At 42.6% G+C, this 26,100-nt stretch overlaps 1 protein-coding gene across 1 annotated transcript in view; it reads left to right on the top strand.

Annotated features, from left to right (window-relative positions):
• Positions 1–26,100, top strand: part of asic2 (acid-sensing (proton-gated) ion channel 2) — a 154,512-nt gene that overhangs the window by 105,586 nt on the left and 22,826 nt on the right. The window contains 1 exon segment of the mRNA XM_076265036.1: positions 19,203–19,330. Coding sequence (XP_076121151.1) covers positions 19,203–19,330 — 128 coding nt within the window.

Raw genomic sequence — 26,100 nt, 5'->3', positions numbered from 1 at the left:
ATTCTCTAGAATTTGGCGTGTGTATGTGTGTGTGTGTGTGTATGTGAGAGAGAGAGAGAGCAGGTGTTTGTAAATGTATCTGTGAGTCTGCATGCATCGATGCTGTTCTCAAAAATCCATGAGTTGAGGGACCATGGCAATGAGTGTGGGTGCGCTAGAGAGAAACAACAGCTTGCAAGGAGACGCAGCAAATCAGAGAGAGAGAAAAAGAGAAAGAGACAGAGAGAAAAAGAGATAGAGACAGCCAGATTTCCGCAGATGGAGAAGCGTTGACATTTCAGAGGGTGGTGGCTTCCCCCATGCATATGCAATTTACTGCAAGTGTCACGGTGATGAAAAAGACCTGGCACAAAGCACACAGGCACAATTTGACACATTCTGACAAAGCAGCATGGAAGCCGAGAGTGTGTGAGCGCTCACGGTTACAGTTCCCTGGAAACCTTAGCCGGCGGCATTGGAACCGACGAGCCCTAAATCAAGCGTTCCTGGCGAGATTAAAAACTCACCGGCAACTGGGTGTTTCATTACAGCTACCCTGTGTGAAAGTGCTTACGCTTCAGTTTGTTGCCATTTCCCAGTGCCGTCCTCTTAGGGCAAACAGAGGAAATATGTTACGTACTGTAGCATACGCGGCTTTCTCCTATTAGCTGCAAGCAACACCATCACAGTTGCACCGTTTAAAGGGTGCTGTACATTATCTATGACTAATAGCCAGAGGATGGCTGGGAGTGTTTGCCTGTGTTTATCAAAAGGTTCTTACTCTACAGCAGAGAATTGTTTGTGCCCAGCTAATAGTTGGCAGATGACGAATTGCTAGCGTGAAGTTCCCCACATGTTGGGCTCAAAACGTTTTGGAGTATTACATTTATTCATTTAGCAGACACTAGCCAAAGCGACTTACATATGACAATTATATTACAAGGGCCATCGTGCCCAGAGCAACTTGGGTTAAATGCCTTGCTGAAAGGAACAACGGTGGAAGCCGGGAATTCAACCCACAACTTTTTTAGACTGCATACTAGCCCAGCTCCTTAACCATTACGCTATCAACCCCTGAGGATACACCTCTGTATACTACAAAATACACCATAGCATACAGAGAAGATGAATAGCATATCAAGTGGTGTGTGGTTAGCAGTTAGTCATACAGTAGAATCTATAAAGTTGTGTTGTGTTAACAATGTGTAGCATTTATAAAGTTGGCTCTTGTTTGCAAAATATCAGAGCTTTGTAATGTGAGTTAATATGTAATGTTGGGTAAGGATGTTGTCTTTGTCGTTGTCTATATCTTTGAATGTGGAGTCTGTTACTGGTGAGGAGTGATAAAAATGCTTGTGGTCAGTCAGGCTGTGGCCAAGTAACATGTCAGCCAGCCAGGCTCAGAGAGAGAATGAGAGAGAGAGAGAGACCAGAACCTGCCCCCATGTTTGCTAAGCAGTGCTTCATTAGCACACTTAGACTGACAGCTCAGCACTTTTAGCATGCCGTCCCACGGGTCTGCTGAACAGCAGTCAGGCAGAACCTGTCTGTGGATCCACACACTGGCCCCATCACCGTAGGATAATAAAAGGGCCAAGACGATATGACACCAGTGCCATCATCTCCTTTTCCTCCCCAGCCAACACCTCTGTGTTGGCCTCCATCTCTTCTTGTCTGACGTGTGTGTGTGTGTGTGTGTACCCCTGGAGGCTTGTGGGGCCTGTGGTTTTCCTCTCCCCAGACAGATTAGTGCAGACCTCCACTGGAGTGTCTCTCGTCAGGAGGATCCCATGTGTGTGTGTAAAAGAGAGAGTGTGTCAGTGTGCAAGTGGAGCTGTTCATTACTCAGGCAATGGACTGAAAAAGAAACAGGTGTCAAGACTTTGGCAGAGGTGCTGGGAAAGAGGGAAATAGAGAGAGAGAGAGAGATAAAGAGGTAGCCAGTGAGAAAGCAGAAGTAACTAGAATGACAGGGCAGAGGGAGGCATGCATTCGAGCTTTTGCGCTATTGATTTTGGCAGAATTTTGTTTGCAGTTACAGTATGTCCCCCTCGCAACAGATGACTTATTGACGCGTCCTTGTGGTCCTCTCTTTCACACACTCTTTCTTTCCTCCGAATCTACTGGTTTATGGACATATGGTTTAAAGTTTCAGCCTGACACCAAGAGAGAAGCACAAAGGTTCTCCGAGGTCGGAGCGACTTCCTTCTCTCCATGAGTTGTTGTTTCTCCTCCTGGCACGGCTAGTGATTGAGCTCCCATTGGAGTGCTTTATCTAATATTTTCACATTTAGCTTGAAATCTCGATGCTACGTCCATCTCAGGCCACCAGAACTCTCTCTCTCAGACACGAGCTGCTTTCAGACCTACAGTACGTGTAAGTCTGCATGTTCTGCGGATGTCAAGCGATTGGGCCGTATATCTAAACAACATAACCGGCCATTTGGAATTCCGAACTTAGCCAGCTGTTACACTACTCCCCTCCATAGTATTTCCGACGGACATTATGTAAATGAGCTCGTGTCTGAACGAAGCGAAGAACATGCGGAGATTCTGTTCATGTGCGTGTTCAACCTGTTCAACCCCACAGAGATTCTGTTAATGTGTGTTGGTGTCGTTCACACATGTGACCGCATAATGTCAGCATGTTAGCATCATATCTGAATCACAAGAAGGGTTGGACCTCCGTTTGACAAAGCTCCACATATACTGCGGAGGACGTGTCTGAAAGCAGCTACAGAGAGAGTGAGCCCTGCCTCCTCCATTATGGATAAAGTACCCCTACACCTGCTGTCTATCGCAGAGCATTGACCTTGCCACAGGTGTTAGCGTCCACTTGATCCCCTCCCTCCAACCAGCCCCACTTCTGGCCTCTCTCCACCATCTGGCCAGCAGGATGTCAGAGCTTGCGGCCATGGCAACATGCGCTTGTCCTGCCGAGGCGAAGTGTCAGCGTCTCCCTCCTGCATTGGGCTGTGTGTGCGTTTCCCATTGCCTCTCCTCTCTCTGGCATAACAGACGTGTGGGATGTTATTTGTGTGGGGGTTGGGGGGGGGGGCAGGGGAAGGTGTGTGTGAATTGGACTTGAATGAACACATCTTCTCCCTGCTGCCTTCCTCCAGGCGAGAGTGTGAAATCTTTAATAGAAAATTATGGATTGAGCAAAGCCACAGGGAAAAATCAACTATCCTCTCTCTCTCTCTCCCTCTCTCTCTCTCTCCCTTCCTCCATTCCCCCCTCCATACACGTCTTCGTTCACTCGCTTCTCCAATATCTTCCACCCTCTTCTCTCTCTCTCTCTCTCTCTCTCTCTCTCTCTCAGTCCCTGTCAGACTCACGTCTGTATACCTGCAATGTTGGGTGCTTGACTCTGTATTCTGTGTTATTTCCAGAGATGTGTAGACGTGATGTCTTACCACAAACACTCTCCGGGTAGAGAGGACACAGCAGTCTGCCATACATCTTGAAATATTCATTGTCTCCATGAAAAGACAAAAAATGAGAGACCATAATCTCAATAATTAAAAAAGTGTGTGTTTTTAAGTGTTTTGTTTTTAAGATAATTGCACACTGTTGACATGTATACAAACCAACTTAGCCCTTTCGGACCCCACGTCCATTGGAATGGACATGATATATTTTGGGGTCTAAACCAATGAAAATCTGTGGTTTCACCATTTTAATTATGCTTTGCTACTGATTGGATCCTGATGACCCAATCAGAATGCAGTTATGACCTGAAACTTGATCTGAGAGCACCTCAGACATCAAACAACACAAGCATGGCTCTGAAGCTAGATAGGAACAGGAGTAAGCATCTTTTTTCCCTCATCAATATGAATTTATGTTTATGATAGCCTAACCAATTTGCACTCAGTATAATTCTAACCATTGCAGGTGATGATATTTTAAGTTAGTTTGAATATATTTCATAACAGTGTAGTACAGGATTTTTTCAAAGTTTAATGTCCATCCCAATGGACACCAGGTGTTGGGAGATGTTAGCCAACACTCACTTAATTATTGTCACCAGGCAAGGTTCTGACATCCTCAAGACCCAAGCTATAATTCTAAATATATTTTTTATTTATTTCAGCTTTTTTGGATGAATGTGCACTCATTTCACTAAAATGAGTGGTCGGTTGTACTAAATCGTCCTCTCATTTGACTAGATTGTGCACAGAATTTAGTAAATTGTGTGCCCGGTTTACTAAATAGTATCCTCATTTTACTAAATCATGGACTTATACAACTACATATTCTGAGCATTTAGCTAAATTGTGCTATTTTTTGTGCAAAAGTGTGGAAGATTTAGTAAAACGAGCACACTATGTAGTAAAACGAGCGCAACATTTAGGGTGCGTTTGTAAATTCAATCTGACACTGAGAATAGCGCTCTGAAGTTCGAAAAAGACAAGCAGTCTAAATCTCTGAATTATTTTGGGTTACAAACAGTTTGGTTTAGGCCTACAATATGGACACCACTACAGCACTTGTGAAACAGTGTTTAGGGCCACTTCAACCTTAGGCTGCTTCAACCTAGCCTGACGAGCCAGATCCATATTATTTGCTGCCGCTAGGGTGTGTCTAGATTTCTAGGCTAGCTTCAACTCTCTCTGGTATAACACTCTCTCAGCCTACTGTGTGATGTCATGCTCTGCCACTCCATCCCTTCAGCTGGAGTGCCCAGAGTACGCACTGAAAGCTCCAAGATTGTGACACTCTGAATAAACGAAAGTCCGACCAACGCTCCGAATTACGAACGGTTAAAAGTTTCAATGTGTATATTTGGAGTGGCAATTTAAGAATGCACTCTAAGTAAAATGAGTGCATAATTCAGTAAAAACAGTGTATATTATCTTGATATACAAAAACAATCTTGCAATGACATCTCCTGGGGTGTGTCATTGCACGATTTTCTATGTATTGAGAAAACATACACTCGTTTTACTAAATCATGCGCTTGCTTTACTAAATTGTGCACTTGTTATACTACATTGTGCACACAATGTGTGTATTGTGCTCTTGTTCTCATTTTGCTAAATTGTGCTCTCATTTTACTAAAAAGTGCACTCATTTTAGTAAATAGTACGCTTATTTTACTAAATTGTGCACTCATTTTACAATGTGATGTAGTGAAATGAGAGTGGAATTTAGCAAATTAGCCCACAATGTAGTAAAATAAATGCACTGTTTAGTAAAACAAGCACAGGGTTTACTAAATTGAGCAAAAATGTAGGAAAATGTGAGCACAATTTCGTAAAACGAGCGCACAATTTAGTAAAGTGAGCAAACAAATATGTTGCAAGCGTACCTCCGGTGTTCCGTATTGGAACATGTAATTAAACAGTTCAGTTCACAAGACTGTGTGAAAACAACAAAATGCAAAAAACAATGCAAACAGTGTGTGTATTGAAAACTGCTAAAGATTTAGCACTAGCACCACAGGTCTATTGTGTGGACACAATCCGGCACATTACAACTATGATGTTATATTTTAAAACTCTTTGGACCTTACAAAAAAACATCATTTGAACTGTTCAAGTTCATGTTCCATGTGATGTCAATGTGAATTATAAGACAAAAAATAGGTATGAATGTGAATTATAAGACAAAAAATAGGTATGATGTTGTCATATGATGTTGGTATTTTAACAACTGTTTGGACCCGATGTCCATTGAAATGGACAAAAAAAAAAACAATTAAAAGGTTGTGATAAAAAAAATTTTTTTATTGATTCTCATTTATGGTTGCATTAAGGATGGGAAAAAAATCATTATTATATTTTTCACCACCTTGGAACATAATTGGGGTCTGAAGGGGTTAGATTAAAAAGTCTCTGATTGAACACAAATTGGATACAAAACTTATGGACAAGCATAAACGTCCGTCCGTCCGTCTATTTTTCTATTTCCCTCTTTAATATCTGTCTGCCTGTCTGTCTTTTTTCAAAGACACAAACATGCACACATCCCCCCCCCCCCACACACACACACACACACAAACAAACACAAAAAAACAGAGAGAGAGAGAGAGAGTGTAAAAACTAGAGAGTCATTTGTCATTTGTGTTGGCTTGGCTTTATCAGTATGACGTCTGCTTGGCTGAGTGTTGGCACTGAAGTTCTGTCTCACAGCTGTGCTTCCTCAGACAGGGAAGAAAAGAAGAGCAAAATGTGAGAGAGATTAGTGATAACCACACACACACACACACACACACACACACACACACACAGTCACATAAACAGAGGCTCCAGGGAATCTATTATGCTGATGAAACAGTAGAATTGGACTTGATTTGACTTTGACTGATTTTCCTTCTCATTTTTCCCAGGACCAGCTTATGCAGTCTCTATCTCTCTCCCTCTCCCTGGCTTTTCCTTGCTAACCCTCACTTCATTTTCCCAATCTTAACACCATCGCTCTTACCATTCCCTCGTCCTCTTGTCTTCCATCTCACTCTTCTCTCTTCTGTTTCTCTGACTCAAACTCTTTTTCTCTACTCTTCCTCTCCAAATTGGTTTCCTCCATCTTTCTGCTCACCTTTATTATATGTTGACAATAATCAGCTAAATGAATACATGTAAACGTAAATGTAAATGCAAGCCTTTCTTTCCGGTTTTTGTTTCTGTAATTCCATTTTGGAAACGTTTAGGCTTCTCCGGTTAGATTTCTCGCTTTAGATTTCTTCCTGTTCTGGGCTGTTCCGTTAGGCTGTTGATTTACCCTCTTAAACAGCGCCACAGGTTATTGGGCTTCCATGCAGAGAAAGTGCTAAAACTGCTTCAAGACGATGCGTTTACCCTCATTCTTATTTTTGTTCTACTCTGTCTTATGTTCTCTCTCTCTCTCACTCACTCTGGCTCTCTCTCTTTTTCTCTCTTTCTGTCCATAATAACCTCCCACATGCTGGTAAGGCATCAAAGGAAGAAGGGTGATTTGGCTGTTTTTAATCTTCTCTGTTCGCCTTGTCATGGTGGTCCATTTGTGAAGTCCTTTTAATCTTTCTTTTTCCTCACCCGCATTATTTCTTCTCCCTTCTCTTCCTATCAACTTCCTCATCCTCCTCATCTTCTTCATTATCATCCACATCATCATCATCATCATCATCTTCTTTTTTTGGTATTTTCTCCCCTTCATCTTGCAGTCCATGTGCAAGTGAACGGTTTGTCAGAGTGAGCCCCTCAGAATCCCAAAGCATGAAATCAAAAGCGCAAAGCCCTGAATCAAAGTCGACAGGAATTGCAACATGAACCCTCGCCAAGCGGTAACGAGTGGTATTTTGAGCCCTTGCTTGACAGATCCCTTTCAACAAGCATGGATTTTTATTTTATTTATTTATTTACTGTTTGTCTTCTGTTTTTTTGGAGTGCACACTCCACCACAAGCCCATGGTCCGTCCCCTTCCCTGGACCGCCTCTGTCTGTGTCCAGCAGCATCATCAAAGCCACTTGGATCTGCAAGATGGCTCTATCTTAAAGTTTGAGCATCCCTAAATTGTGTGGACCGGGGGCCATGGTTGCCCACTAAGGACACGTGAATCAGACTCGGGTGTTTTTAATTTGTTACACGCTCTCTTGCTTGTGACTGCTCAGCTCCATGGAAGGATCCCTCTATTGCGTAGTGCTGCTGAGCAGTGAGTGTGTTGTCAAAGAGTGAGGCTTTCATCTGTCTCTTGGTATGCATTTGGAGCTGTGCTGTACGTGGGACAAAAGGAGTGTCAAGGTGGATTCATTGATTGAGGAAGGGATGTGTGATTGTTACAAACAGACAGGAAGAGAAAATAAGAGAGAATGAGAGAGAGAGAGAGAGAGAGAGAATGAGAGTGAGAGTAAGATTGTGCTGTATGAGATTGTGTATGAGGCAATGTATGTCACGTGTGTGTGTGTGTGTGTGTCTGTGTGTGTGTGCGTGTTTGCGTGTGTCTGTCTGTGTGTCTGTGTGTGTTTGTGTGTTCACCAGAGCATGGCCTGAACGCATGGCCACTGACTGATATGTGAAGTGGCAGTGTTTTGGGGAGGTGGCAGGGCGATGCAGCAGGCCCATACATGGAGGAGCTGCAGCTCAAATGTCAGACATGGGGGGCCCAGGGGTGCAGGGTGTGGGGCTGTGAGCTGGCAGAGGTGGGGGCAGGGGGGTGGATATGCTGGGGGGTGGGAAACATCCTGATGTGGGGAGGGCAACGATGGGACAATGGTGGTAGTCACACAGGCACGTACGCACACACACACACACACACACACATACACACACGCATACACAGACACACACACACACACACAAACAGACAAAAAGACAGACACACTCAAGCGCGCCACACACACACACACACACACACACACACACACACACACACACACACACACAGACACCACAGGTTTGTCTCCCAACAAGAGGCCACATCTGCAGGGAGATTATCAGGAGTGACACATGCTGGCTCACAATGGACACAGCTTCAAAATGGCACATTTTACACTTGCATACTCGAACAAACATGCACACAGACACACACACACAAACATGAACACACAGACACACACACACACACACAAACAGAAACAACCTCGCACACACATACATACATAATATCCACATCTCTACTTGTTCATGGTGTTGAGACGTGCATTCATACTAACATGCAGGCACACTGACAGCATAGCCGTGCTATGCCAAATAAGGGGTGTTTATTTTGGTGCGCTCCATGTGGGGCTACAGCGGGAGGTGCTCTGCCCTTCCCAGAGCTCCTGGAGGGAGCAGATAAGGAGCGCTTGATTACTCGCACCTCCGTTGGGTCTCAGCAAAATGCATCAGCCCGTGCTCCTGCACAACACAACCAGACTGGTGACTGATGACAGTGATGATGATGATGATGATGGTGATGACGAAGAATATATATGGGTCTGGGAGATGATGATGATGATGATATGGTCCACATTATTCACGTCAACAATGATGATGATCATAATAATGGTGATGATGGCCATCATCATGGCTGTCACTAAAATGGTTGTTTTTAATGGAGATGAGAGTGATTATGGGGATACGGTTCTTAACTTAATACCTCAGAGTCTTTTCTTTTCAAAATTGTCAAAAAAGGGATTTCACAAAGACTCTTTGATGTTGGACCCTTACCCAACATTACAGCAAGAAATACATGTAACTGCATATGCACACACATGGTACAGACAAGTTACTGGAGAATATCAGTATGTTGAGACATCAACATATGGGAAGATGTCTCATGTGGGAAGAGTTAGACTGACAACAGGTGTTTTCAGCTAAGATGTTGTTCGGGAGTAAAGCAGAAATCAGACATCTGTCCTTGAGATTTATGCAAATCATCTGATGGAACACACACACACACACATGGTTTTTGCATGCTAAAACCCACACAAGCAATCGTCCATCAAGCACACAACACACTGAGCATGACTGGCAGTTAAAAAATATGCTGGTTTTTGAGCTTTTTGAGATATGCTTTCATATTATCTTGTATTGTATCTGTCTTCAATTAACCTGTGTCATTTGCACGTGTATTCATCTGTGGAGTTGTCACTATATAAGCTGTCTGTAAGTCAGCATGGATAAGCATGTTAACCCAAGGTCTAGTTGTGACAGACTTTCATTTTAATTAAAGCCCCTTCCCCTACTCACTTAGAGGAAGTTTTTAAATGTCTTTGCTTCAGGTGTTCTTTGAGCATAATTGAAATCAATCAAAGCATAACTACATCTTCACATTTGTCAGTCTCTGATTTCTTACTTTTCAGGGGGAAATGAACACGCTTCATAGATTTCCTCAGATATTCATGGTTTCTAGTGACTGATCCTTAAGGATCTTTTTTTATTTCTGTCACCACACTAAGAGTTTAGAGTACAGGGATTCAGTATGTTTCAGTCCATTTTCATGTACAAACTTTACACATACACAGACACATGTGCAAACACCCACACACATACCCCTACTCTCTTAACTCATTGAGTGCCAAAAACTTAATATTACGTTTTTAGCTTTTTTTTTAAATTACGAAACTAGACACTAACACACCTTATATGTGATTTTGGGAACTCTGTGATTAATGGAAATGAAATATATGACGATCGAAAACTCATGAAAACGCACAATCTGGACATTTTATCTGGACATTTTATCATAACTCGGTTGCCGCTTTGGGTCGAATCAGTGACGCATGCACGTCAGGTCAAAACCAGGCCATTTTCGTGGGTCTATCACTAGGTGGCAGTCTCGCCAGGTCTCGCTGATCACTTCCCGGAAAGTTTACACAAGTAAGTACAGTAACAGGCAACACTTCATATTTCATGAAAGATGTTATATCTCCATTTCTAGAAAAAAACAGCGATTTTGATGAAAACTAGCCACTGTTTAGCTTGGGATTTCTCAGGAACAGAGGCGTGTAGAAATACACGGTTTGCACCCACCGAGAGCTTAAAGTCTCACCTTTTAAACGAGCCATTGTATGTGTTCATAGCTATAACACAGAATATGCTGTGGCTGTACAAAAATCATCAACAATGGTCTAGATTGCTGGCACTCTAGGACAAAGCGCCCGAAAACAGCTTGGCATTCAATGAGTTAAAACTAAGGTGTTGTCCCTATCTGGACACAGAGGTGTGTTTCAACACATTTGTTTTAAGAGCGTAGAGAACAAGTTGTGTTGTTTTAAATGCAAGTAGTGTTATTTTTACCACATATTGTGTTACAAATAAAAAAAGAAAACAACACAAACTGTGGTGTCCCTATCTGGACACAGAGGTGTGTTTCAACACATTTGTTTTAAGAGCGTATACACACACACACACACACACACACACACACACACACACACACACACACACATACGCCCACAAACGATATGTGTTTGAAGTGATCTACGATACGACACACTTTATGTGTCATGTCAAGCTTGACATGATTTCCACTCCACTCATCAGACCGGCGGTTATCAGAGTGGTGGCGCGGCCAAGCAATGATCCAACCGGCATATACTCAGTTGTCACGGAGTAGAAAACCGTGGTTGTGTGCAGCTCTCTATCTCCCTAAACTGAGTGACAGAAAGCTGAGTGAAGCCCTGCAGTAGTAGGTCCAGTTGATCAGACGGAGAGAGTCTCCATGTGGTGGAGGTTTTAAGAGCACACATAGCAGATGGGCCACAGCGCCTGATGAATGGGGTGAGTTTGGCAGTTTGTTTTGTACCGTGGGCCAGAGGGAGGGAGTGTGAAGTCGGAGCTCTGAGTGGGCCGTCAGAGACACACGAGCATATTTGCAAATGAGGCCCGAGGATTAGATGCAGAGCGCCCTGGCGGGAGTGCTTGTTTATGATCACTGTGTGTTCTACAGAACAAACTCTCTCTCTCTCTCTCTCTCTCTCTCTCTCTCTCTCTCTCTCTCCTTTCTCACACAGGCACACACATAGACACAAACACAAAGTGTCTGAACTCTGCCTCCATTCACTGTTTGTGACATTTCCCCCTGTCTGACGAGCTTCAGGTAAAACATTCATCCAGGTCATTGGCTATAGCTATTTGAAATGCAGCATCTCACAAATGAGTGTAGCTTGTTAGTTATCTCCTGAATATAAATTGTTCTGCACACCCTTCTGCAAAAGCACAGTGGGGAGATCACAGACTGGTCATGTGCTCAGCGTAAAGAAAAGCGCAAGTCCATGCATGCTGAAGGGAAAAGGGGACCCTATAGTCGTTTGACAGGAAGCCCATTATGGCCCTGCTTGCCAATTAGGTCAGATAACACCTAATTGGTGACTAAGACTAAGATAGAGTACTGAAAGGGCTGTGACAAAATACTAAATTATGATTATTAAACTCATTTATGTCTGTCATTGAGTATTGGATTATAAAAATACCTGATTTACCCTGATTAAGAAGATATTAATTCTGTGGAAAAATGCTGGGAATAATCAGTGCTGGATTGACAGATGCCATGGTTTCCGAATGATTGGATGCTTTCATAGCCAACACAGAAACACTTTCAGTTTTCCTCATTTTGGTTACTTCTTTCTCTCTCTCTCTCTCTCACTCTCTCTCTCACACACACACACACACACACACACACACACACACACACAAAGAGACTTCTATTTTAGAATGCGATGATTTGTTCAGAAGTTGCTGCAGACTTTCACAGTACTTCCAGCTCAAATGTTTCTAGTAAATGTGGGGGGCCTTTGAGGACATGAGCTTTCTGGCGGGCGTCCATTTAGATGCCTGACACACTGCTGGGCTTCCTTTTATATCCTCTGGGCAGTGATCCGCGGCTGTGATTGAGGCCGTGTCTCCCTCAGGCTTAAAAAAAGTTTGGAGTGTGGCGAGGAGATAAAAACACACAATGGTAATGGAGGTCACTCAAAAGAGCCTCCAGAGACAATGATTTTGACTTTGTGTGTGTGTGTGTATCCTTGAGTCCTATAACGACTCAAATGTATTCTTCTGGATGTATAATAAATCGTACCAAAATAGCTGAAGACTGGTCAGCATCAGCCTATTTCCTAAAATTGGTGTCCGTGTATGTTCCCATAGCAACTCACACGCACATTGAGCTTGCAATGTTTTGCTTGTGTTGAACCATAGACTGTTCTATATACAGTCTATGTCAGGGGTGGGCAACTAATTTCCCCAAGGGGCCACATGACAAACTGGGACTGTTGAGGAGGGCCGGACCCAAAATACCGAACTCAAGTCTGAACTCAATTCTGTCCAATTCTATTCTGTTCTTGTATAACATTAAGTAAATCATATGGTTTTGTTTACTACTCGTAAGAACAGATGAAAATGTGAGGGAGACAAAGGAAAAACAGCAATAGGCTATTTAATTTATGCCCAGTATTTAATCCTCATTCTCGAAAATTATTTTTTTTCAGTTTTCAAAGACTGATATAAAAAAGTACTACAATATCTATATAATTAGGCTAGGCCATGAAAATGTGAAGGAGTCAGTACAACCATAGGCCTGTGCCACTTTCATCAACACTCAGCAATATTTCATCATTAAATCATTACCATCATTAAATTAACTCTATGCAGAATTAGACTATGAAAATGTGGAGCAGACAATAGTAGGCCGTCATTAGTTAATCAACATGCACAAAGAAAACTATTTTAAAAATGTAGGCTATGTTTTTGCTTTAACTTTATGCACAAAACTGTGATTGGTCAACTCGCCCTGTGTGTTGAGCCGGCTGCTTCAAGCAACCTGTGGGTAGTAGCATCATACTAGTTCGCTAACATAAGCTTTGCAAATAAACTCAGACATATTTTGGTTACAATGACGGGGTTATCCGAATGTAAACTATCTATCTGCCAGTAACGTTTTGAAATTAACACTTCGTATCGCCAACAAACAGCAGGAGTTCGTTCTGACAACCTTTGCGGTGGTGAGCGACGCAGACATAAGACACACAAAACTTTGAAAGGTTTACGCCGACTTAAAGGCAACTGCATTGTGTCGACGCAGAAGCATAAATTCTATTCACCAGCACAATTCAGTGAGGGTGTTTACATCGTATGCATCCACGCACAAATGTATGGGCGTACAAATAGCAGTCGCTTTCAAAATAAAAGCAACGATATTGATTTGCGTGCATTATCGCTATGCTAGGCTCTTGACTATTTGTTCTTTCACGGACCTTACGCGGGCCGGTCAGGGAAAGCCCACGGGCCGGATGTGGCCCGCGGGCCGTATGTTGCCCATGTATGGTCTATGTGTTGAACTGTTACAGTTAAAGCTGCAGTTGGCAAGATTTTTTTGATCATATTCACTGAAACCAACATTATGCTCCGACAGAACAACATAAATCAGCCGGTTTTAAAAAAAAACCTGCACTTCTACCTCCACCTAGTGCCTCTTATTTGTTTTGCAAAAATCCACAGCTCCCGGTTCTTCTGGTCCAATCAGAGCAGGGCTGTGTGAGATCTGACTGTCAATCACAGTCTGGTGCAGTCTGGTACGCACTGACGAGCACAAACTCGATGAGAGGGAGCTCGGTGGTAGTGGGGGAAGGGCATGAGAGTTGCAAACATTCAACATTTTGGCTAAGTCCCCTCAATCTGTCAGACTTGCCAACTGCAGCTTTAACATTAGACTACAATTTGAACAGTTGAACTGTTACGGTTACAGTTTAAACAGTTACAGTCAATGGTGTTGAAGTGATAAGTAGGCTAAGCAATAAATCAGCATTGAATTAGTTATCGGATGATATTGAAAAGTAGGCTAGTGGAATTATTTGTGGTTGACCTCGGAATTCAGAGCATTAAGTTAGCCTACGTTGTGTCAGTGTAACGCAGCCTACTCTAACCGTAAACAAATATTTATCTGTAACAGACATCTGTTCTGTTTTGTCTTGTGACAAAGTCTCCTGGTTCAATTGTTTCCAGTTTCATAGAAACGAGGGTGTTACATTTGCAGTAACTACAAAATCCAACCTAATAACGCGTTGATGTTTCTCCACTTCTTGTTCTCTTCACCTATCAGGCAGCTATTCCAAAGTGTAGTGAAAAAGGATACCCGTTCAAAAACTACAGCTACAGTAGGCCTAAAGTTGTTCTATATATATAGAATCGCTATGACCGTGATGTAGAGGGCAAGAAAGTATAATGGCAGTCAGTCACTCTCTCATGTGCTCATAACTTCCGTTATTATCAGGCTCATGATTTGCAGGTAGCAACTTACAAATGAGGTAGCTCATTGCTTGCCATAATGGTAATGAAAAATATATTATTAGTAGTAACATCAGAGACTTTCTAATGAGGAGACACAGCACTCAAAAAATCCTCCATAGAAATGCATGGGCTTAGTTTGTAACACCAATATGGCAGTTGTCTACGCATATCACACCCCTTCCGCGGCAAAACGTTGACATGTGAATACATTGAGCCAATCATGTGCTATGTTGTGAATACATTGAGCCAATAATGTGGTGTGTTGTGAACAGGGGCGCCTGCAGGAATTAATGCTATGGTACGCACACTCATCACCCCCCCCCCCCCCCCCCACCAAAAAAAAAAATCACGCGTGGACAATATTTATCTGTTGGTCAGCAAAAAAGTAGCCTACATAGCATAACAACATACACATGCAATAGTAATCAACGTCTACAATTACCTATTCATTTGGACAACTTATACAGCCCATGCAATACAGGCTAAATGTACCTTGTTTTGTTCTAGCGTAAGGTGACGGCTTTAAACAGCTGCAATACAGTCTAACGTTCTGACAAGTAGCCTACACCAATTGCCTACCTTGTTCTTGCCCATCTGGAATAACTCCTCTAGCTTTGCATACTTTCTGTTTTCGTTGTTTAAACTTGTGATATCCATGATGAGTATTGGGTTAGTGAATTAGCTCAACATTGTGTGCTGATAACCATAGATAGCCAAGTAAAAGAAAATAACAAGTAGCCTAGTTGCGTGCCTGCGTGCGTATTCTGTCTCCTGCTCAAACAAAATGTGCGCGCGTTAATTTTGATAAATGTTCACGCTCAAGTTCCATAATAGAAAATTGTAAATAGCCTGATGGCATGCAGCTAATGGGATACTGTGCATAGTTGGGAAGGTATGGTGGGCCAATTTGGAGTGAATACACATTACACACACACACAATGGACATTTTCTTTTGTTGTTGAATAGCCTGATGGTACGCACAGTGCGTCCGGACGTACACCTGCAGGCGCGCCTGGTTGTGAATACATCGTGCCAATCATGTGTTGTGATCTCACCGCTGGAGCAAGATTGCAGTAGATTGGTGTCGTGAAGCCTTGCGCACGCGCATTTCTGCCGAGATGGATGCCCGATGAGTGCCCAAAAAGCGTTGCCATATGGCCGCCGAGTGGAGGGACTTGCCTAAAAGGACTTTGGTAACATATTCAAATATTTAGTGTTAACCTTACTCAGCACTGAAACCTGTCAAACTTCTTTCAAAGTCCTTCATCAAATGAATTAAGATTAAAATAATTTAATTTCTGAGCACCATGAAGTCAGATCTCAGCACCATTTTTAATGTAAGATCGTTCTTAGGTCACATACCAATTTAAAATCATGACATTAAAACTGCAATGGTACTGTTTTTAATGCAATGGTACTGTTTTATCATGTGTAGGCCTAGTAGGTGTAAGTGTGTGTGTGTGTAAACATGCTTTAATGAGTATAAGTATAATATACTGTAAGTATACTGTACTCTTTGGATCCCATTAGGGAAATTTGGTCTCTGCATTTATCCCAATCCGTGAATTAGTGAAACACACTCAGCACACAGTGAACACACAGTGAGGTGAAGCACACACTAATCCCAGCGCAGTGAGCTGCCTGCAACAACAGCGGCGCTCGGGGAGCAGTGAGGGGTTACTGTAGGTGCCTTGCTCAAGGGCACTTCAGCCGTGCCTACTGGACAGGGTTCGAACCGAATTCCGAATTGTACATACTCACACAGATACAGACACGCACGCACGCACGTATGCACACATCCACGCACACATGCGAACACACACACACATGGGAACACAAACACACACACACACTCATTTCCACTTCACATGATTCACGTGTTGATTCACAGAAGAACTAGTAGAAAGCGCGAACTAGTAGGCCACGGCTTCCCCTAATGAAGTAGCTACTGTACAGTTCTTTCATCAACCTATGTGTTTTAAATTAACTTACAAACTTAAGTATACTAAGGATACTTAAGCTTACTTAAGTAGGAGGGTTGGTGCCTGCTCTGTTAAGGTATTTCTGTCCCTCCCAAACTGCATTGAAATGGTATGTCTAGCCAGAATTTCAAGATTTTCAGGGGGAGAACCCCCCCCCCCCCCATCAGAAACCAATTGCAACGTCCCTGATTGTGCCCCCCCCACTCCCCCCTCCCCCCCATGGCTTGCATGACGCCCCTGTGTGTGTGTGTGCGCGTGTCTGTGTGTGTGTGTGTCTGTGTGTGTGTGTGTGTACAGTATAAGAGATATATTTGTGTATCTGAGAGAGAGAAAGAATGTATTTTTGTGTTTCAGAAAGCAAGAGAGTGTGTGTGTTTTTGTAGGCTTGAGTGTGTACATGTGTGCATCTATGAGTTTGTGTCTTTGCACCCTCCTTCCATAGAGATTCATTTTATTTCTTGAGGAGATTGCCTGGTGCGTGAACATTCTATTCTGTACCCTTCACTTTGATGCCAAGCCAAAGCAAATGGCCCAGCATTGCACCAAAAGCATGTTTTCCACAGTCAGATGGGGCCAGCATTTTGATACTGGGCTCAGCTGCAGAAGCCTCTTAAATTCAGCTCTTTGGCTCCGTTTTTCTACTTTAGAAGAGGCAACCTTCTCACAATGCTTCCTTCTTTCCCGTTGTGAATCAAGACGTGAATCATGTGAAGTGGAAATGAGTGTGTGTGTGTGTGTGTGTGTGTGTGCAGGGCCGGCGGAAGGCAATCCTACGCCCTGGGCGAAATAGGAATATGTCGCCCTCATGTTCATAGACTGTGTGCCACTTTCGACTGTGTGCTACCTTCCCAAAAGCCCCTGGCTGCATCGTGCAGATCGGGGCTGGTTTCAATGTGGGGGAGCTCAACTTGCTACTTTCCAGCGTTACTGGACCGCAAGGAAAAATAAAAAAATGTTGCGGGACTATTGCGATTGCGAGGCCTCACAGAAAATTGGTAGCATACAATTAAGCAAAGGCTTTTCACGTAACATAAACATATTATTATTACAGGCTATTATACAGAAATCGGACTACCTATTTAATATGATGCCGTCTGTTAGGTGTGCATTTAAACGTGACATTAGGAACGCACTTCGAGTGTCGCTGTCTTATCACCCCGCGATAGGACCGTCTTATTGTGGGGAAACGAGCTCATTGCTCCCCTTATTCGGTGACATGGTGAGATTCAGATTTTATCTTATTACATTGTCGTCCCTCTGCTACGTTCCATTGCTAGCAACCTGACGATTAAGGCTGAAGATCAGTACTACCCATACGCGGGAGAAAAGTTTTTCAACCTGTGCACTTTTCTTCCGCAGCACTGCTTTGAACGTCTCATTCATGACTGTTATTTAACCGATATCACTGAAAATGAATTAGTACTGCTCCCGCATTTAAACCGTCTATGTCATTATTTGACAATGAATGTGTTTTCAATGTTGTAGCCCATGCGCTGTGGTTGTGAGTGTGTGTGTGTGTGTTCCCATGTGTGTATGTGTTCGCATGTGTGCGTGGGTGTGTGTGTGCGTACGTGCGTGTGTGCGTGTCTGTATCTGTGTGAGTATGTACAGTACGAGTTTCCTTCAGAGTTAATGTCATTATGTGCGTCTCAGAGAAAGTTAAAACAAGGAGTAAATCCAAAAACAATTAACTATGCACATTTGTGCAACTGACATATTTGCACTGATAGACAAAACACATTCATGGAACATCTGGACTAGTTAGCAAACACTGTTAATTAAGCATCTTTCTATTAGTGTGTGTAAGCTTATTATGACCACTGCGCAGCGAAGCGGCGGTCATATAGGTTTAGTCAGAGTTTCTTCTTCCGTTTTTTTTTCCCCGCATGTGTAATTTTCTGTCAAGGATTCCTGGGACACTGAAAGACCACTGGTGGGCATGTAGCCCCACAAGGATAGCATGGAACCATTGTTTTTCGTTTTGACTGAACCCCCCGAAAGGAGGGTAGGGCGGACACAGTTTTCGGTGAATATCTCGAGAACCGTAGGGCCTATAATAACAATATCTCTGGCTGACATGGACAAAAAAAAAACACACAAAAAAAATATCTCACATGCAGGCACACACACTCAATAAACACACACAGAAGCACACATATACTCAAAAACAACCACACACTGCACACACTCAATTACAAACACACAAAAAAAGGAACAAGGTAGGAAATGAACAGAATTTGACAAACGTGTCTTATTTTTGTGGAAAAAATGTGCTGGACTGGGCGGCGGTCATATTTTGTATCACTCTGCGGTACATCTAGTTTCTATCGGTCTGGTCATTGATGTTTTATGATTAATTTGTAAAAATGTGTACATGTGTTAGTAAGTATGTGCCATGCATAATAAGTAAACTCAATAAAGCATTCATTCTCTCCCTCTTTTCATAGGAATAGGCAACACTTGCATAAGAAGAAGCAACATGTGTTTTTTTGTTTGTATGCGCTTGTGCTTAAGGACTCTTTCCCTCCCTCTCCCTCCTCCCTCCTGCAGAAGAGACGGCGTTCGAGGCGGGCATCCGGGTGCAGATCCACAGCCAGGCCGAGCCTCCCTTCGTGCATGAGCTGGGCTTCGGCGTGGCGCCCGGCTTCCAGACGTTCGTGGCCACCCAGGAGCAGAGGGTGAGTCCCGCACCGCACCCCTCCTCCTTCAGCTCCCATCATTCACACTGTCACTGATGGCTGTCACTCATGTGCCACTCAGAAGGGCAAAGTCTGAGAACCTCAGAGTTCATTCCATATACATTGTGACCATATCCATATACTATATTGAATTAGTTTGATGTATATCAGACTTATATGACAGTTCTTTCCATATTCAGTGCATCAGCCTTTACTGTACAGTATATCAAAGTTAATTCCATAAATACTGTATTATTCAAGTATCTGTCTTCATGTAATTCATTCAATAATTAACCTCCTGCCAAGATACTGAAAATGTACAGTGCCATCCACAATCCTATTTTATTGACAAAGGGCGGTTAGTATTAAAGGAACACGCCACCCAAAATCAGTAGTAATATATGTTCTTACCTTAACTTTCACGAGTTGAGTCATACCTCTCCCGCGCCGGTAGGTGCACTCAAACGCTCTGTCGCGCAGCGCGAATGTGTTAGCATGTTGCTATGCTAGCGGGCTCTGCCTTGGCCGTACAGAGAGGAACATAGCAGTAATCAAACACCTCCATTTTTTCCCTACTTAAATACAGTTGCACGAGTAGTTGATAAAAATGTGTACGTCACACAACATGAAACCTGGCGATTTTCCAAGCGAATAAACAGAAGAACTACAATGTGTGGCGCAATAGCACTTGGGAGTACTTCGACCTAGCGTGGTAATATTATTAACACCTAATTGTAGATCCTATCCACCACAGAGTTTAGAATCCATGCTGGATCGACCCTCAGCCTCTCCCTCCCCTCCAAGCGAGAGAGAGGCACACACACTAGAGATGCGCTGATGGGCTATTATTTCAACCATAACTGCATAGCAAAACTTATCATCCATCAGCCATCCATCAGCACCAAAGTTTGTTGACCAATTTTCAAAACGGCACCCGCCCACCATCCGTTGGTTGTTTTAATGTAGGCTATATGGGTGATGCAGCGCTGCTGACGTGAGGCTAGAAAGCCCTTGCCTGTTCTAGAAAGACTGATCTAATGCAGCAAATATATTAAAAGGCTGAAGTCGTACATTGGCTAGGCCTATCCCCAGAATATCAAACTCAGTCTCTGTCGCGCAAAACAGTCTCCAAATAAAACGCACATCGGCCTGTTGCCTATTCTGCCAGCTTGTGACAATATATCGTCCAAAATGCTTGATTGCATTGCATTCTCCACATTTTTAGCTAAATTTTCATGTACCACATCAGCATTTGTGTTCAGTGAATCTTTTGTAAATTGCTTTACAATTACCGTCGGGCCTATATGCCTATTGCCTGGCTTGCCTCAGCTTCGGTCACGTCCTTTTACAATTTTATCATTGTAATAAAAAACGCAATTTGCCACATAATTTCAGCATGCTCCTGGCCTAATTAATGCCTATTGTACTTTATTTTTTGCAAAAAGAAAGAAATCCTTGATAAAATAACAAGTCATTCACATTATAGGCTACTTTACACATATGTCAGGTTGACTGACAAGCCTGTTCTGAAGACTCCCATTCATTTTGACTGCACAAGCGCGTCTTTTTCAGACAGACATCGCAATTCATTTTATAGCAGGCCATCGGACAAATATGACGCCTCGATATTAAAGAAACTCCGACTCAGTGGCGTAACTATAGTAGGTGCAGCAAGTGCAGTCGCACCAGGGCCCGTGACCTTCCGGGGCCCGTCGCTACCCCCGCCCTGCCTCCTTTTTTTTTAGAACTTTAGAATATTAGAGCACGGAGAGTGAAGCGTCACTTTGACGATCTATCGGAAGATGAGCGCTTAACCGATGCAGAGAGATACTTCAAAGTGCAGGTATTTAATGCAACTCTGGACATCATAATCAGTCAGCTCTCCCAAAGATTTGCAAGTATGCGGGAAACTTGTCATGTGTTTGAGTCTTTACGTCCTATGACCCTTCAACTCGCAGGTGATTGCACCGACATTCCCAACACAACTCCTCTCATTCAGGTCTTGCTTTAAAGCAGAGATTTCACAGAAGTCATCTATTTTTCAACTTGCCAAAATGCTGGTGGTAGATTATGACAGTGTAACATCCACATTCGGGGAAGTGTGTACTCATGTTGTTTCTGACAATGCCTGTGACTGTGGCAACAGCTAAGCGATCTTTTTCCAAACTCAAATTTATTAAGACCTATAGGCCTACCTAAGGAGCAGCATGGGGCAGGAGAGGCTCCGTGGGTTAGCTATCCTGTCCATTGAAAATACGAGAGCCAGAGCATTAAATATTGGGAACATCGTTGACGATTTTGCACAACGAAAGGCTCGTAAGATGGCTTTCTTCTAATGGCCTAATTCACGCATATTGGGGATTGTATGCATATGAATGATTTTATTTGGTTTCTGGACGGTTAAATACGTTAGGTTAAATTAAGTTTTGTTTCTGCGCAGTGCGAGTTTATAAGCAAGCAATTTACGCTTGCAGTTTCAGCACAGGGTTGAAGAGGCGCATTGAGTGTTCCCATAATTCCATGCGAGTTGATGTTAATGCAGTAATATTAGATTACCCTGGCCTGCAGGCTGTTAATAAAATTATTTTTTAATGTTTTCACATGTAATGGATATGTAGTCGTGTGTTTCTTATTTGAAATTGTAATCTGTAACTACTAAACTACTTCGGTGCCTCAGGCCCTTTGCATAAACAATTGAAGTCACCCTTAATGTGTATTGCATGTATCAGAGCTAATTTATCCTGGGCCAAAGTTCGTCGATATGGGGCCCGCGTAGCGCTCTCGCACCTGGGCCCACCATTGGCACCACATCTAAGTTTTCAGACTATTTTTCTTGCCTTCTTTTTCCGCTGTGGATGTTATGGAGTTTGTAGAAGTTTTAGCTTTTACGTTCTGAACATCTCGCACTGCCATCGCCCGATGTCATTTCTGAGTCATATCACTCTCTGTCTCTCTTTTAAATGCCTATTCCCTGAATGGTAGGCTACAATTATGTGTTTTATAGGCTAATATCTAAACAAAATAACCCAGGCAGTCTCATCTAGGATATAACACAGGTTGAAGTCAACGTCAAGTTGGTTCTATTTAGGGAGGTGAATGTGTGTAAACATCTGTAGATGACTCAGAAATGACATCGGAAGACAAGCAGTGAATAGTGGCAAGAGGCAAGCCGAAGTCTGCTGACAAGGGCCCGACGGTAATTGTAAAGCAATTTACAAAAGATTCACTGAACAAAAATGCTGATGTGGTACATGAAAATTTAGCTACAAATGTGGAGAATGCAATGCAATCAAGCATTTTGGACGATATATTGTCACAAGCTGGCAGAATAGGCAACAGGCCGATGTGCGTTTTATTTGGAGACTGTTTTGCGCGACAGAGACTGAGTTTGATATTCTGGGGATAGGCCTAGCCAATGTACGACTTCAGCCTTTTAATATATTTGCTGCATTAGGTCCGTCTTTCTAGAACAGGCAAGGGCTTTCTAGCCTCACGTCAGCAGCTGCATCACCCATATAGCCTACATTAAAACAACCAACAGATGGTGGGCGGGTGCCGTTTTGAAAATTGGTCAACAAACTTTGGTGCTGATGGATGGCTGATGGATGATAAGTTTTGCTATGCAGTTATGGTTGAAATAATAGCCCATCAGCGCATCTCTAGTGTGTGTGCCTCTCTCTCGCTCGGAGGGGAGGGAGAGGCTGAGGGTCGATCCAGCATGGATTCTAAACTCTGTGGTGGATAGGATCTACAATTAGGTGTTAATAATATTACCACGCTAGGTCGAAGTACTCCCAAGTGCTATTGCGCCACACATTGTAGTTCTCCTGTTTATTCGCTTGGAAAATCGCCACGTTTCATGTTGTGTGACGTACACATTTTTATCAACTACTCGTGCAACTGTATTTAAGTAGGGAAAAAATGGAGGTGTTTGATTACTGCTATGTTCCTCTCTGTATGGCCACGGCAGAGCCCGCTAGCATAGCAACATGCTAACACATTCGCGCTGCGCGACAGAGCGTTTGAGTGCACCTACCGGCGCGGGAGAGGTATGACTCAACTCGTGAAAGTTAAGGTAAGAACATATATTACTACTGATTTTGGGTGGCGTGTTCCTTTAAAAACAGGGATTCCAATACTGTTGGCAAATGTATTTTTTTTTCAAAGAAATTATTTCGATCATATGATGAGATCATTTGTTATCTCAGCATAAATTTCCGTCTCTTCAAAGTTGCACTTTTCTGATTTCTTTTCAATGTGAAAATAAGCCTTAAAGGAATGTTCTGGAGCAAAAACAACCTGGAGTTAGCAGGGTCAAACTGTTGTTTGAGAGCATAATTATGTTAATTGAGCAAGAAAGTTGTTTGCATTAACACCAAATTGTCTTACAGTGAAAGCGAACTCGCATCAAAAACAAACAATTTTACACCACTAACAATGTTCAAAATAGAATGACACTTCTGTGGTAGTGTGTGTTGTGCTGATGTTGGACTTTGATGTGGTTTGTGTGCAGCCTCCATTTTCTTCTCTCTGCATGTCCCCCTTCCCTCTGGAGATGCAATGTCTTTTCACAAGCTGTCTGTTTCTATTCATGTTGGAGCTTTTCCACTTCATCTGCCTCTTTTGTCCACCTCATTGGCCTCCAGAGCCGCATAATGTTCAGTCATCAGTTTTTAACAGGAGATCTCCCATGCGTGTGTTTCTGTTTCTGTCTCTGTGTCCATCTGTATGCCTATGTGTAACACTTACCTCGAATTGTAGATAAGTAATGTTATGTTAGGACCAGTGTCTAGGCTCGTAGGGAGTAGTAGTAGTTAAAACAGTAATAACAGCAAAATAATAATCAGACACACCACAGACCATCAAGTAAGTTTGAAATGCCGGCTTGTTTATATTTAAGTAGAAAAAGAGTATAAAACATAAATTGGTACCACATGAGACATTTAGACAGACAATATAAAGAATTAGAATGAAGTGCTTCAAATACTTTCAATACACTTTCAAGTATTCTAGTAATTACCTCTTCTTTCAGGTAATAAGGTTCAAACAGTTCAATCTCTATTAAGCTATTTATTTCAAAGAGTATAGTTAGCAGTTAGATTTAAAGTTACTTTTAAATTGCTATTTGGTTCCTATTTTAGAGTTTAATCAGTTTCTTTTAAATTCTATTTTAATGCAATTAATATAAATTCTTATTTTGGTTTATAAGATGTAATTATGCATTGTAGCAATGAGTTTAGATTAAGCTAAACTTTAAACAATAAAGTCTTATTTTATCTAAGTTTAAGTTGAGTACGTACTTTGATTTAATGGAATTACAAATTCCGTAATATCTAATTATCAATAGCATTAAGTGCTGAATTCAATAATATCAATGCTGGTTATCAATGGCAACAAATGCTTTTAATCTATAGGCCTATTTTTAGAATCAGGTATTAATCTCTTATTGTTTAAATATCTAAACCAATGAGCTGCTAGGTTTAGCTAGTTCAGAAACAAAATCAGTTTAACACTAACATGCAAAAGGAATAATACCATCAAATATCAACAAAACATTCACTGTTCAGCATAACCTTAAGGCTATGCACGGGTAGTATCAAGTATCAAGTAAAATGCTAATCAGTTATTTCAGTAAGCAATGCAATTCACTTATAGACAGTGTAAAACAGTCAATGAATTCAACCTTGCTAGTGACCAGTCGAGCAGTCCAGCGAGATCCACGTGAGATGCAGGGGCGGAGCTACGTGGTGGCCAGGGGGGGCCACGGCCACCACTGGTCAAAGCTTGGCCACCCTGCTGGCCCCCCCAGCTCCGTTCAGTGAAAAGTAAAAAAAAAAAAATGCTGCCGTTTTCGACGGCACTTTGCCAACACTTTGCAAAGCAGCGACTGAACCAATTACTGCACTCTATCTACTACCATTGGCCCAGTCAGGAAGTGTAGCCCACGGTTGTGATCAAATCGTGAGTAGGCTAGTGCAGCAGCAGCGGGACAATTCAAGTCATCTGAACACTTAGTAGACTAGCCTATTACTTAACCTCAGTAACAACTGATGAGTTGGAACATTAATGCTAATAAGATGTTAGAATGTGTCACGAATCATAGCCAAGTGAGCTGCGTTGGGCTGTCCTTAGGCTCTGACATTGACGTGTGGGGCTGATCAGAAATAATCGGATGCCCGCGGTAACGCTTTACAAAAATATTTCGATAAAATTCGGGTGAAATGCAAGCATATTAGGCACATATCTCCGGATGGCTCCAATAGGCTAATAGGGCCTAGGCTAGGCTACTTTATAAAAAACATAATTTGCTGACTGCGTGTGGTTCTTGCCATAGCAGCTGGTCAGGCAGAGGCAGGCTGCTTTGCCTGAGTTCTTTGTTACATTGACCTCTCCAGAATAAGTCCCGCCTCCGTAACTTCCGTATCCATCCAACTTCCGGGCGTGGATTGTCTATGGGAAATAACATGGCGTTTCGAAATATCATACCGGTAAAACATCTGTAGGTAGCGAAGTTGAAAAAGCTGGTGGGCAGATTGGCCTACACACTTCTGCCAAATAGTTTCCACTGGATTTTTTGATTGTCGGTGCCGTTTAAGTAGTATACTATAGACGATACTACTTAAACGGCACCGAAAATCAAAAAATCCAGTGGAAACTAGATGGCAGAAGTGTGTAGGCCAATCTGCCCAGCAGCTTTTTCTACTTTGTCACCTACAGAGTTTGACAGGTACGATCTTTCAAAACGCCATGTTATTTCCCATAGACAATCC

This window comes from Alosa pseudoharengus, unplaced genomic scaffold, assembly GCF_046254945.1.
Source record: "Alosa pseudoharengus isolate Yale_2024_CS ecotype anadromous, Long Island Sound unplaced genomic scaffold, YU_APseudo_1.1 YU_APseudo_1.1_scf_4, whole genome shotgun sequence".
Classification (NCBI taxonomy): domain Eukaryota; kingdom Metazoa; phylum Chordata; class Actinopteri; order Clupeiformes; family Clupeidae; genus Alosa; species Alosa pseudoharengus.
This window is presented reverse-complemented; position numbering and strand designations above follow the sequence as displayed.